Consider the following 15256-nt stretch of genomic DNA (forward strand, 5'->3'; position numbering starts at 1 on the left):
GTAAACTGTAATTTTAAAATATATGTGTCCAGCTCAGAATCACTATCTTGCTGAAAAATGGCAGAAGTATAAATTAAGTATAGATAGTGTCCTGCCTCAGCCACTCATTCCCTATCTGGTTATTTTAGAACCCCTCCCCCCAACCTTTTTTCCCTTTATCTCTCTTCTTACTCTTTAAAAGATGCATATAAAAAATACTTGCCCTGCCTTTATGCTAGATTAATGAGGCTAACATGATACCACAGATCTAAAAGCACTCTGAAATTCTAAAAGTTCCTTCATTATAAAATGGTACCATTTCAATTTAGCTCTAAACTCTATCCTTCTCAAATGATATTACTGGTGCTCACTTTCCACACATCCTCAGAGGTATGTTCTCCCTTACAACAAATAATAAACACACTTATGCTTTCTTGATAATATCCTTTTTAATATAATCTTTATTATATATTTTCATATTTTTCCATTACCATTGATAATATTCTTTTACCAGGGAAATATTTTGAATGACTTTGTTTGGCCATGTCTTCTAAGAGCCTTCTTTTCTGATTTTATTTCAGCATCTCTCTCCCGGAATAATTTTATTTTCTGAATGTAAGCAATGATAAGCCAGTACATTGTGTAAGATATCAGCTCACAGGCTGTTGTTTCTGGATGCAGGGACAGAATGGTGAGCCTGGTGCTAAAGGTGAGAGAGGCGGTCCTGGTGAAAAAGGTGAAGGAGGCCCTCCTGGACCCGTAGGACCTGCTGGAGGTTCTGGGCCTGCTGTAAGTGTTCTCTCTTTCTCAAAGGCTTCAGGTAAAAGGCGTTGAGTTTAGCAAGAATTTAATATGTCATACTGTGGGAGCTTGACATGGTGACAAGTACAGTCTTTGTGAGAATATTGCTCTGATTTTGAAGCTTGGTTCAAATGATCTAAATATCATGTTCATCAACTCTTCATAGAGTTACTCCACTTTTTTGTTTGGGGAGATGATTTTGGTAGATGTTCTCACTTGCACTGTAGTTTTTTCTCCTAGTTTTATTGATATATATTTGATACACACTACTGTACAAGTTTAAGGTGCACAACAGAATTATTTGATATCTGTGATTATTGCAAAATAATTATCACAATAAGCTGAGTTACTGTTCTACAAAGGCCAAATAAATGTTTTGCCAAAAATATAACTTTGGTGCTATTCTTATAAATCCTTTTCACCTCCACTCCACATAGGGTCCTCCTGGTCCCCCAGGTGTCAAAGGTGAACGTGGCAGTCCTGGTGGTCCTGTAAGTACTAATCCTCTTAATTAACTATTATTGAAAAGCATTAATTAATATGAATATGTATAACAACTGTGTTGGAGCACTAGATCCCTAAATAGAGTATAAAAATTATAATTGCTTACTCATATATGAGTTTATGTAAAGTCCAAGAAAAAAATTAAAGCACAAGTGACTCAGAGTAGAAGGCAGATGCTACTACATTTTTTGTACTTTATACTTGTTTCTAGTGGTTCTTTGTTCTACTTAATTTTTGAAACTCAAAAATATGTTTTCATTTCACAGGGTGCAGCAGGCTTCCCTGGTGGCCGTGGGCTTCCTGGTCCTCCTGGTAGTAGTGTAAGTACTTTTTAAAGAAATTTTTTCACCACATTCCAAAAAGAGCATTCCTGTATGCATAGGATAAGAAACTACCCATTGCTATATTTTATTTATTAAATCTTATATAAAGTTATCTGAATGCAAGTAAAGCAGGCAAGAAAGATTTACTACCTTTATTATAACTTACTCAAATTTCAAACATGTTTTATAGGGTAACCCAGGCCCCCCTGGTGTCAGTGGTGCTCCAGGCAAGGACGGACCCCCAGGCCCGCCTGGTAGCAATGGTGCTCCTGGAAGCCCTGGGAGTTCTGGACCAAAAGGTGATGCTGGTCCACCAGGTGAGAAGGGATCACCTGGTTCCCAGGGCCCTCCGGTGAGTAGATTTGTTTCTCTAATAATTGATGATGCCATTTTATTTTTCATCGTAAATTCAATAAAGGAAAATATACTCGCATAAAGAAGAACTGAGGCTTCATTATCTGTCACAACAGGGAGCTCCAGGCCCACTTGGAATTGCAGGAATCACCGGAGCACGGGGTCTGGCAGGACCACCAGGCATGCCAGGTCCTAGAGGCAGTCCTGGCCCACAGGGCATCAAGGTGAGTGCAGCCGTCTTTATATCCCTGCACTCTTGTTTCTTCGGATAGCCTTGGAAGATCACTTAGCTACAGCAAGTACGTAGTGAACCAGTTTTTCTGTAATAAATGAAAATTCTTGACAGTGTCACATTTTGGGGAAGATTGCAGTGGTCACCATAAGTCTATAGTTTCATGATGGCTCATTGTCATTTTTTTCTTGTGACAGCCATGTCTGTTTCTCCATCTCATGTTAGAATGCATTCTGAATAAGATAACCAGTGGAATTACTCAGCCCTTTCCTGTCCAGAGTCTCTGGACAAGTTACAAAACCCAAGAAGCTTGCTTGTGCAAAACTTTTTCCCTCTGGTGGGGAGAATTTTAGGAACAAATTCAATAAAAATTGATTTAAACAAGGCTTTTCCTTGGTCTTAAGTTCTTTAAAAAAATGTCTTTTATTTTTTACGTAGGGTGAAAGTGGCAAACCAGGCCCTAGCGGGCAAAATGGAGAACGTGGTCCTCCTGGACCTCAGGGTCTTCCTGGTCTGTCTGGTACAGCTGGTGAACCTGGAAGAGATGTAAGTACTAGTTCTTGGAAACTATCTAATTGGCCAAACAGGATCTGATTACTTATTTAAGCAAGAGCCAAATCGGGCCTTAATGGTTAAGAGTATAAATATTGCTATATGCCAAAGTTCTCCTTTTTCTAACAGATTTTCTTTTTTGTTATAACTGTAGAATAACTGTAAATATTCATGTTCATTAATATTTCCCAATGAATGATCATTCATGGAGAAGAATATGATCCCTGGCTAGATAAAGTAACAAGTTGGGCCTGGGGAGAGCCCCAGTTCACAGCATTCCTTCTAGGTGAAAATACACTACATGTTATCTGTGATTAGTCTTTCCTTAAATTGTAGGTTTTTATTATGAGCTTGAATTAATTTTAGCAAAGCTTTAATTTATTATATCTCCCATAAAGATCCCTCTTAGACATTTAAAAAAATAATGTCTCCCTTTCTCACCCTGTGAAAGTCGAGTACCACAGATACACTGCATTTAGTCATTGTCACCCTTTGAAGGGCCACTCCCATTGTAGTATCCATGATTTTTTATTCCCAAGAACTAATTCTTATCCTCTTTAGGGTGACACTGTCCCCACTGAGAGATCACGGCTCGGATGGTAACTGAGTACATCCAAAGACGTTGATATTGTTCCTCCTTTTCTTCCTTCAATCAGGGAAACCCTGGATCTGATGGTCTGCCAGGCCGTGATGGAACTCCGGGTACCAAGGTATAAGAAACACGGGTACAGTAGGCTTATGCAATTAAAATGATAGCTGCTGATTGTATTTATTTTGGATCTGTGAATTTTCCCACAGGGTGATCGTGGTGAAAATGGCTCTCCTGGGGCCCCTGGTGCTCCTGGCCATCCAGGCCCCCCTGGTCCTGTCGGTCCGGCAGGAAAGAATGGTGATCGAGGAGAAAGTGTGAGTTCTAATAAGCACTATCTTTCTTTACTTGTCCACTTTCCTCAATAAAGAGATTAGTAGGTAGAAGATAGAATGTCATAGCTGCCAACCTAAAGGTCTACTACCACTTGTTTCACAGTTTTTACACTAGTCATTCCATAGGCAACTGTGGTAATAAAGCTATATGAGAAGTCTCTAGCAGTCATCAATGAAGAATTCATTAGGCAAATTCAAAAAGGAATTAATCAGACCAAGTGTATATTCACTGGGTACATGTAAGGCCAAATTAATAGGACATTCTGAGCTTGTCTGTTTAGAGCCCCTGGCAAAGATATAAACATGTCTTTGGAAAGGATGTTGAAGGAGAAAATAATACTAACGTTCAGTACTAGTACTAATAGGCATATTATTATTCCCTTACAGTGAAATTATTAACTTTTAAATCAAACAAAGCTATATCAATAAATTAACAATTCCTTGTATGTTTGTTTATTTTTGTTTTAGGGTCCTGCTGGCCCTTCTGGTGCTCCAGGTCCTGCTGGTGCCCGGGGTCCTGCTGTAAGTTGGGTTTTTTTTCCTCTTATTGATTCCTGAGAGAGAGGAAAGGAGGGAGAAAGAGACAGAGAGAAATATTGATTGGTTTCTTCTCACAAGTGCCCTAGCTGGGGACCAAACCCCCAACCCCAGCATGTACCCTGACTGGAAGTCGAACCCATGACCTTTCAGTTTGCAGAATGTCACCCAATGAACTGAGCCATACTGGCCAGGGCCTTTTTTTAAAACTCATTCTACAGTGTAGAAAATATGTAGAATACAGTGTATTCTATTTTCTGGCATGTTTGAGAAAAGGGAATGACAAAATACATAACTAGAACAGAATTTAAACTTTCCTTCAATTACATAGAAAGCAATTCAGGACCCAAAAGTTCTTTGAAGCCAAGGATATACACATGGATTATTGGGGTTTCATGCAGTTATCATCCCAGAATGAAAACAACCACAAGAACAATGTTTTATTGTTCCATGTACATAGTATCTGTTGATGAAATTTCTATCTAATAGAATGTCAAAAAATGAACTTAATTGGTATCAATTCTATTTTGTTTTTCCAATGTGTATGTGTGGTTATGACCTTACTTTGAAACATGTTTTTGTAAAGGGTCCCCAAGGCCCACGTGGTGACAAAGGTGAAGCAGGGGAACGCGGCTCCATGGGCATCAAAGGACACCGAGGCTTCCCTGGCAGCCCAGGTGCCCCCGGTTCTCCAGTAAGTGCACCCGTTCTGTTAGAATAACCCCTCCAATGCATCTGAACAGATGAAATGGGCAAATTTTAAACACCAATTGTATAAAACATTCATTTCTAAAAGTGTGTGATAAAAGAGATGAGAAATGGATTCAAGGACTTATTTGAAATAGTAGCTGGCATGAGATAAAGGGAGATTAAAGAAAAAGGAAATTATATTTTGTCATGATCCCCATGCTTCCTGACCTGGTCTTAAATGTATAGTTCCCCAATCTTCTCAAAATCTTCACTCATATTCCCCTTCCTGTGCTTTCAGGGTGCAGCTGGTCAACAAGGTGCAGTTGGTAGTCCAGGACCTGCAGGCCCCAGAGTAAGTACCACAGACAGATATAGGAAGGTCCACACTTTTTTACTGCTCGCACTGGAAGAAGGTGTTCTATGTGACATCGTGATGATTTTTAGGGACCCGTTGGACCTAGTGGGCCCCCAGGCAAAGATGGAACCAGTGGACATCCAGGCCCCATTGGACCACCAGGGCCTCGAGGGAACAGAGGCGAAAGAGGATCTGAGGTAAAACATCACTTAGAAATAGATGGATTTAATTTGCTATAATCTCCACATTTTTAAAAACACTTTGCAATATTCTAAAACAAAGAGTGAGATAAATGTAATGCAATCACCCAAGTTGATTTAGAATATGAACAACGACTTGAAGACGTTCTCCACCACAGTAAGACTTTCTCCAATGCCCCACACAACAGGAAGGAAAAACCCTTTTTTTATAGTTTGATAAGGTAGCAGTTATATTAAAATAAAGACATAAACCCATTTAACCAAACTCTGTCCGTGTTGATCCCACACTGGAGTCTCACAACCATGAGAAACATAGTGATTTGCAAATACAAGGATGGGTAAAAGTAGGTTTACAGTTGTTCATATGATTCAGGTAAGGATTATACAATAGCTTTATTAACTCTGTGTGTTGCATTCTCACAACTGTACTCCAACTTTCTTCCACCTGGGATGTAGTATATCCTACTTCTCAAATAGCTTCCATGATTCCTTCACGGGATCATGAAGGAATGCCACTGATACCTTCATTCCAAATACCTTTCTATTCCACATCTTTGGGGTTCATGGAATAAAAACGATCACCCCAAACAAGTCACACATGCGGCAATTAACACACTAATAAGTTAAATGATCACCCCAAAGATACAAAATTAATGACACATCTGGAACCAGAATTCTTATGCTAACATGAGAATTCTGTTAGCATAAGAATCCGCGGTGTTATAATACTGATCTCATTTACACAGGAGGCATGATGGAGTAAATTACATGCTCTGACACCACTGATTCTTACAGAGTCTAACGATGAATTTCATGAGAATGAATTGTAGTCATTATGAGTTTGTTATCATTTGATCACCAAACAGCTCAAATAATCCTCTATTAAAATAATTATGATGTCACAAGGTACTAGTTGTCTTTAATATATTTTCTTGGACTAGCAACATATTCTTTCAGTAGATACCAAACAAGTGCACCTCAGTGATGTTTGTTCTTCCCCTTCGCAGGGCTCCCCAGGACACCCAGGACACCCAGGCCCTCCAGGACCACCTGGTGCCCCTGGTCCATGCTGTGGTGGTGGGGCTGCTGCCATCTCTGGCATTGGAGGTGAAAAAGCTGGTTCATATTATGGAGATGACCCACTGGATCTCAAAATCAACACCGAAGAGATTATGACTTCACTCAAATCAGTCAGTGGACAAGTCGAGAGCCTCATCAGCCCTGATGGGTCTCGTAAAAACCCTGCTCGGAACTGCCGAGACCTGAAATTCTGCCATCCTGAACTCAGGAGCGGTATGTTGGTGAATAGTTCAGACTTGTGGCAACAGGACTACAGAGAAAGATGCTTCTATCAGTATTTAGGGAAAAGGAAAATATTACTGTGAATAGAAAATATTTTATAGCAGAAATAGTACCTAAAGAATGTTAGGTGTATAGAAACCACATGACACATGAGAAGAAAACATAAACTTTGCAGGTGTTCTTAAAATGTAACATGAATAACTTGAAAATATTCTAAATGTTCCTACATTTAAAGACAGTTTTGTAGAAACTTTTATGCAATTCATAGTTTGGTATGTTTCTGCATATTATCACAAATTTATTTCAGTGAGAAAGCAACGTTTATTACTGTGTTCTCAGGAACAAATGTATGTAATTTAATGCAAAGTTTGCAATTTATTTATTGAAATATTCATTTATTACCATTTAATTTGTGTAATGAATCAAATTATTAAATTTTTAAAATTAAAAATGATTAAATAATTTCAGAGTATTATATGGGACTAAATTTAACATTGTAAGAGTGTAGGGTTTTGCATATATGGGTTAATTCTTTCTGAAAAGCAAAATTATTCCAAGCTCTTAAATATGTTAACATGGAACATTGCCTTGGAGTCATTTCTGAAAGTTACTTAAAAAAAAAAGACAATCATCAATTACGAGGACTCTAAATTTAGACTTATTGACATAAACCTACATTAGACAAAGAGCTTACATTAAGAAAAACCACATTAAATAGGTAGTCATATTTTTTAAAAGGGGGAGATTTCAGTAGATACAATACCTAATTAAAAGTTGTTGGCTTAATATATCTTCACTGTTCAATATCAAGATGCTACTTTGTACCTCAGTGCTTTCTAATTGTTGTATCTAACTGTTTTACCTCAATAATTTCAATCTAAAAGTATCTCTATTATACTATACGATAACATACAAATACACTAGTCATCAACATTACGAATGTCTTACCAGACAAACAAAATCATTCTGGTCCAGATTTCATTACAGGATTTTATAACCAATTTCCATTATCCTTTTTTGTGATTATTCAGGAGAATATTGGGTTGATCCTAACCAAGGTTGCAAGTTGGATGCTATTAAAGTATTCTGTAATATGGAAACTGGAGAAACATGCATAAATGCCAGTCCTTTGAGTGTTCCACGTAAGAACTGGTGGACGGATTCTGGTGCTGAGAAGAAACATGTTTGGTTTGGTGAAACTATGGATGGTGGTTTTCAGGTACGAAAGAGTATACCAATTTTTTTAACTAAATCATCCTTATCTCGTGACTTTCTTGGTTTCAGCTGTCTGTCCATCACACAGCAAAGTTAGTTAATCCATGAAAGAGCTCACATGGTTTTCTATATTCAGATGACTACTTTTAACTTTCATAACTTGTCTCTGAAGAGCTAAACTAGATTGAATTATTCATGCGACCACCTTTCTTTCAAGTCTCAAAGACCTTTTTACTCTAACATTTTATGTTATACATGCAATAAAAACATGTTCATACAGTGACGGGTGGTTAATTAACTTACCTGGGTGATCACATCGTGAGGTATACAAATATAAAATCACTATGTTATACATTTGAAATTAACATTATAGGGTATGTCAACCATAATAAAAACTTCACACATAAAATATATGAACACCTACATTATGATGACTGAAGTATACTGCGTGAATTCCTTACATAGAATTACAACCAAAATGCTTGATCAGTTTTATTTGGTTCCTATTACAGTTTAGCTATGGCAATCCTGAACTCCCTGAAGATATCCTCGATGTCCAGCTGGCATTCCTCCGGCTTCTCTCCAGTCGGGCCTCCCAGAACATCACATATCACTGCAAGAATAGCATTGCCTACATGGACCATGCCAGTGGGAATGTGAAGAAAGCCCTGAGGCTGATGGGGTCCAATGAAGGTGAATTCAAGGCTGAAGGAAACAGCAAATTTACATACACAGTTCTGGAGGATGGTTGCACTGTAAGTAACAACAGTTTTATATGCATGAATCACAATGAGCTCAGCATGTCTAGTTTAATCACACTATTTTAAAAAGAAGAAATAAAAATAATGTGGATGAACAAATGAAGGCATTTGGTGTGAGTTTTAGAAAATCTACTGATTCACTGAAGGAAATGTTGTCACAAAAATAAATAAATGTGGTCAAACACAAGATAAAAAGCAGTTAAAATGAAAACAATTGAAATTTGAATCCATACTATAAATGTTATCAGATAATCTCCATGGTTACTATACATTTTATATAATAGCCATCATATGGACACAATCTAAAGTCCCTGCTTTCTTTTTAATTTTTTATTTAATTTATTTATTTATTTATTTTTTTGAGAGAGGGGAAGGGAAGGAGAAAGAGTGGGAGAGAAATACCAATGTATGGTTGCCTCTCATGAGCTCCCTGCTGGGAACTGGCCTGCAACCCACGCATGTGCCCTGACTGGGAATCGAACCGCGATACTCTGGTTCACAGGCCCACACTCAATCCACTGAGCTACGCCAGCCAGGGCTGCTTTCTTTTTAATTTTAAAGGTTAACTTTAAATGCATTCTGTGTTACTATCATTTGTGAGTGGAGGGAGATTCACTTCTAATATTAGCAAATTCTGTAGTGAAAGATCTTCTACTTCTTGGTAAATGAGCTATGCACTATTAACAATGACCAGAACTAAGGCCTCTGAGAATGCATTGGCCTATGGCAGACTCCCTGCTGAGATTACCTGGAAGACCTACAAGGCTTTTCATAAAAAATACGGATTATCCACAGGGAGGATATAGCTATGAAGGGGAATAGACCTCATGTGTATGGAAGATAGCATGGCAAAGCTGGTAACTTCCTTCAAGCAAATTAAAAATGAAAAATGTGGTCCATCACAGCAATGTCTAAGCACAGTCATGTATCACATAATGACATTTGGGGCAATGATGGACCACATATATGGCAGTGTTCCATAAGATTATAATGGAGCCAAAAACTTCTATCACCTAGCGACGTGGTAGCCATCATAAGGTCAAAGCCCAATGCATTACTAACATGTTTGTGGTGATGCTGGTATATAAATAAACATACTGCGCTGCCAGTTCTAGAAAAGTATGCTATGTACAGTAATGTAAAGTCAGTACTTACTACTTGACAATGATAATAAATGACTGTGTTACTGGCTTATATATTTACCTTACTTCTTATTGTTATTTTGGAGTGTACTCTTTCTACTTAAAAAAAAGTTTGCTGTTAAAATAGTATGCTATCTATTCTGGCAGCAACCTCATACATCCCCTGTTTACTGCATCTGTTGGTTGTATGGTATTCCCTTGTGCTTGGTTTAACTTCATGTTGTTTTGTACAGTAGCATGTTGTACAGGCTTGTAGCCTAGGAGCAATAGACTATACCATGTCGCCTCGGTGTGTAGTAGGCTACCCCATCTCGGTTGGTGTAAGTGCATACTATGATGTCCACACAATGAAATCACCTAAGGACGTACTTCTTAGAAGGTATCCCCTTTGTTAAGCAGCATATGAATGTAATTGTAATGTCATGATCACTTACATATTTTTACTCTTTTTTACAGAAACACACTGGGGAATGGGGCAAAACAGTCTTTGAATATCGAACACGCAAGGCTGTGAGACTACCTATTGTAGATATCGCGCCATATGATGTTGGTGGTCCTGATCAAGAATTCGGCGTGGACATTGGCCCTGTTTGCTTCTTATAAACCAACCTCTATCTAAAATCTCAGCAAAAATTTCACACTCCATATGTGTTCCTCTTGTTCTAATCTTGTCAACCAGTACAAGTGACCAACTAAATTCCAGTTATTTATTTCCAAAATTTTTGGAAAAAGTGTAATTTGACAAAAAGGATACTTTTTTTAAATTTTTGCTGTTACACCGAATACAATTCAAATGCTTTTTGTTCTATTTTTTTTAAAAATTTCAATTTCAAAATGTCTCAATGGTGCTATAATAAATAAACTTCAACACTCTTACGATTACACTGAGTTACATTCTTTGAATCCCAGCCCATTTGCAGAGCAATGACTATGCTTACCATTAAAAGACAACCTTTCTTTCTGAAACAGTCAAACATGAGATTTAAAAAGACCTCCCTGTTTCAACTACCTCAACCTGGTCAGAAACACAGATGAATTCTCTAAGTTTCAGAAGATAAAAAAATTGTATAAATCGGTAAAACTTATGAATTTCATCAATTTATTTCCTAAAATATTTGTTTTAAAAAAGTAGAGTGTAGTGAAAAAATTTAAAGAAATAGTTTAAAATCACAATTATTTTAATCTTGGATATCAACTGCTTTTAAAGGTGCTTTTCTCTTTTCTTGTCATTGCTAAAATTGTCAAGATCACCAATTTTGGGGAAGACTTTAAAGACACATGTTATGGTGCTAATATACTTTCACTTTTAAGAGTCTAGGTCAGAACTGTTGCCTTTCATTCAAAACACCAAATGCACACCATCTGTACATGTCTCCTCTCAGAAAGATTTACTGGCATGTCACTTCAGAGGACTGTCCTTCATCGTGTAAAAGTCAACAACAACAACAAAAAAACAAACTATGGGGCTAATTTGTCACAATAACACAGGGAATGTATTGAAATTTAACTTTGTAAGCTTGTATGTGGTTGTTGATCTTTTTTTCCTTACAGACACCCATAATAAAATGTCATGATGAAACATTTCTGGCTTTTGTCACTTTTCATAAATATAATAAATGTATGCTTATACTGAGGGTCGTTAGTGATGTTCTGCAAAAAAGAATATTAAACTCTAACTCTCTAGTTTAATAAGGCAATGGCCTTCAGAAACACAATATAAGTTAATATAACCTATGTTCAGAACAGAGATAATGACCAGTGGGGAATATTGCAGATATTCAGATTACATTTAGTAGAACCCCCGAGGCACATGGAAAATGGAATTGACTCATTCTATTTGAGCCAATCCCTGGAAACAGTAACATTATAAATCAGATTGCCTCCAATGTGGATGTAATCAGGGAGGAAGATGCCGGTAATTTATAAGGATGTAAGTAGTTTGCAAAACAGACATTAAGAAAAACTGCAAGTTCAGACTTTTTCCATTGCCTTTGCATTCCGCCTCTTTGCCCTGTTTAGCCAGCCCCTTCTCTACCATCAAGCTCTTATTTTTTTTAGTTACTGTAAAGAAAAATAGTATTATCTTGCACATTTGAATTTATAGTTTGAAATTTTCTCATTGTATATGCGTTATAAAAATTACACTTTCAAAAATAAAAATTTCATCATTCAAATGTGAAAACTCTTAGTCCAGTTATCCTCCATGTGAGAGGCAACAGATGTTAACAGTTTCTTCTGCATCTTCCCAGACATTATTATATGTTATATAAATTTTTGAGAGACATTCAGAGAGACATGCAGACAGAGACAGAGAGACAGAAAGCCAATTTGCATGACAAGTTATAAAATTAAATTACTTAAAGTTCTAATTTTAGATGTTTTCAAAGCAAGATGTATTTGGTCAAGGCTTTTTCACAGTGCATCACACTGACATGGGCTCTCCTTCCTCCATCTCCCACTCGTACAGAACTTTATGATCATATTGGGCCCACCTGAATAGTTTAGGGTAATCTCCCCACCTCAAGGTTAATTGATTAGCAAACTTAAGCCTATCAACAACCTTAGCTCTTCCTTACCTTGCCATATAACCTAACATATTCATAGGTTCCTGTGCTTAAGGTGTGAACGTATTTACAGGCTATTATTCTGTGTACATACCTACTCAAAGAAGGAAGGAGAATAGAAAATTCATGTGGGTGGTGGTCAACTGTAGTCAGCACAGCAAAAGATATATATTTCTAAAGAAGCTTGGCCAATTGTGCCCAGAATGGCATCCAGTGTCCTGATTTATGATGATGCCACCAGGTTGATTCTGGGGTGTGATTTTGAAGACTGTTCTGAACATCAGCATTCTTTTCATTTCTATTCATTTTATGAACCTGAGAACTTTAGTTTTCTCCAAATTTCCTGAACTTCAGATAACATCTACAAATTACTTTTCTATTTAAATCACCCAATTAATTAATTTTTAAAAAAATCCAAAGTTTCAGATTGTTTTCAACTAAGAACCTTGACTAGGCCAACAATTGTTAATAACAATGATTGTAGTGAGCAGAAACTCGGAAAAATAGAGACACTATTATGTTAAATATCTATCTGGTTGGGGTAAAGGCAGGAAAACCCAATTTATATTCAGGGATGAGAACGTGGCATCACATGGCAATAGGATTCATCATTTGTGACCACTCGGATCGTTTGCACATTAAAATCACAGCTTAAGACCATGAATGGTTTCTGCTACCCAACAGGATATTTAAATTTCCTGAGAAATTGTAGAGCTGTGTATGGGTTTAGCTGCCTTTCCTAGTTATGCACATAAAGAGAAAGACATGTTTAAGTCCCTGACTTCTTGGCTCAAGGAGGAGAAAAAAAGCAATGACTTCTCTAACTGAGCTAAATAAAAACATAAATATACTTAAAATTTTTCAAACTCATCTCTTTACACAAGTTTGAGATAACTGAAAAGCAAGTACAAATTTAATTCTGCAGATTACTAACCTTCAACATAACTCTAAATAAATATTTCAATTATCTTCTTGATTGTTATGTAATTGAAAAGTAACTCTACCACAGAAATTTGAGGGGGGTTTATAGAATATTTTTCCTCAAATGTTTCTATTTCACATTAAATTTCTCTAGCTATTTAAAATATGACCCCTTATTTCCTTCCTGGTAATATTTCTGCCTTTCTTGGGATGCAAAATGACTCCAAGAAAAAAACAGTTCTCCTCATACTTCACTCCCATCATTGTTTACTGTTCCCAGATTTATAACTAGAATCAGATCCCTGAATGTTCCTCGGGGGTAAAAATTTAAAGGTCAATCTCAGGCTAACACATAAAAAAATGGAATAAATTGATTTACACTTTCTAAAACCTGGGTGCTAGACAAATGAGAATTTTGCAATTCAGATTATACAAGTTTATCAACTTGTGCATGTATCAGAGAATTCTAGGAAGATTACACTTATTATGGTTGGTTGACTGAACCAAGCCTCAGAGGCAGCCCAAACTAAATGAATTTGAGTCATCAAAAACTTCCTGATGGGTAGAGAATGTAATTTAAAAGCTTAAGAAGATAGACATGTTGGAGTGGTTTATCATATATGACACACTATTCATCTTCTAACTATTGTATATTCTCAAGGCTGGACCACTGAGGCCTCAAAAATACACAGTGAAATATGAGCCAGCACCTTTGAAAACTCCCTTTAGTGTGTCTTCACTCTGGCAATGAAAGTGGGCCCAGCTGAAATAAGCCTCTTGGTTACAGAAGAGATTACAGGATTCCAGTGAGCAAAGGCCAAAGGGCATCTGTAAACTACCAGAAACAAAATGAGAATAACTGTAAAAGACATAAAACAAAACAAAATAAAACAAAACAAAAATAAAACAGAAAATAAACGTAAACAATAAACAAAAAACAACATAATAAAAACACCTAATTTGGAAATACTGTTGCTGGTCTTGATTAATTGATAATGCACCTAATAAGATGGGCCATATTAGATGGGCTGCTGTGACAGTTGTATATATATATATATATATATATATATATATATATATATATAAATAACTATAGATAAGTACAACTTAGTACACACACACACATACACACACACTAAGCAATCTCATGAGCAATGAGAATTTCACTCCAGATCCAGGACTTCGAATGAAGAAGCTCAGAATGTTGGACAAAATCCCCTGCAATAACAACACAACTAATGAGCAGTTAACGTGTACCAAGCATTGTTCTAGTCACTATAAACATATTGACATATTACTCACTTCAATCCTATGAGATACTATTATCTTTGTTTAGCCAAGAAAAAAAATTAAAAGAGGTTAGGTAAATTGCCCAAGGATACCTTGCTAGTAAGAATAAAGGCTAAGGTTTTAGCCCAAACAATGTAACTTTAGAACTAATAGGCTATACTATAACAGTGAGTAGCCAAAATATTTTACTGTTTCTCCAAAAGAAACCCAAATTACCAATGTTGATACACTAGGGAGAGAGAAAACGCATTTCTTGGGGAGAATTATTGAAGAATAATTACAAATTATCACAATTCCTAGAAATTAAGAATATTACTCTAAACTTGAGTTGGGATTTGATTACTTGCTTTCAGGATAATCATAGCTAATTCTTGTCCCATAATTCATGTAAGTATGCATTTATTTAGTAAGCCACTTAGTCATAAGGTACTGATTGAGCATCTAATGAATAAGTGAGAACTGGGAAAATATCTTATTTTTAGTGAGTTTCCTCCCATTGGTAGGCCATTTCTTCTCTATGTCTGTCATTGTTTTCTGTCCAATCACTAGAGCATCGTTAGTCACTCTGATGTCTCTCCTTGACATTCTCATCTAGCTCCTCAACTTTAGT

General features: G+C 36.7%; 1 protein-coding gene across 1 annotated transcript in view; it reads left to right on the forward strand.

Annotated features, from left to right (window-relative positions):
* COL3A1 (collagen type III alpha 1 chain) overlaps positions 1-11452 on the forward strand; it is a 40497-nt gene extending 29045 nt beyond the window's left edge. Inside the window, exons 36-51 of the mRNA XM_037162958.2 lie at positions 661-768; positions 1218-1271; positions 1551-1604; positions 1798-1959; positions 2078-2185; positions 2632-2739; positions 3402-3455; positions 3544-3651; positions 4138-4191; positions 4793-4900; positions 5195-5248; positions 5341-5448; positions 6459-6744; positions 7785-7972; positions 8481-8723; positions 10328-11452. Of these exons, the coding sequence (XP_037018853.2) occupies positions 661-768; positions 1218-1271; positions 1551-1604; positions 1798-1959; positions 2078-2185; positions 2632-2739; positions 3402-3455; positions 3544-3651; positions 4138-4191; positions 4793-4900; positions 5195-5248; positions 5341-5448; positions 6459-6744; positions 7785-7972; positions 8481-8723; positions 10328-10474 (1944 nt within the window). The 3' untranslated portion in view covers positions 10475-11452. The remainder of the gene's footprint in view (positions 1-660; positions 769-1217; positions 1272-1550; positions 1605-1797; positions 1960-2077; positions 2186-2631; positions 2740-3401; positions 3456-3543; positions 3652-4137; positions 4192-4792; positions 4901-5194; positions 5249-5340; positions 5449-6458; positions 6745-7784; positions 7973-8480; positions 8724-10327) is intronic.
* Positions 11453-15256: the final 3804 nt, after the last annotated feature.

Source organism: Artibeus jamaicensis, unplaced genomic scaffold, assembly GCF_021234435.1.
Source record: "Artibeus jamaicensis isolate MK-2021 breed Jamaican fruit bat unplaced genomic scaffold, CSHL_Jam_final contig_391, whole genome shotgun sequence".
Taxonomy (NCBI): Eukaryota; Metazoa; Chordata; class Mammalia; order Chiroptera; family Phyllostomidae; genus Artibeus; species Artibeus jamaicensis.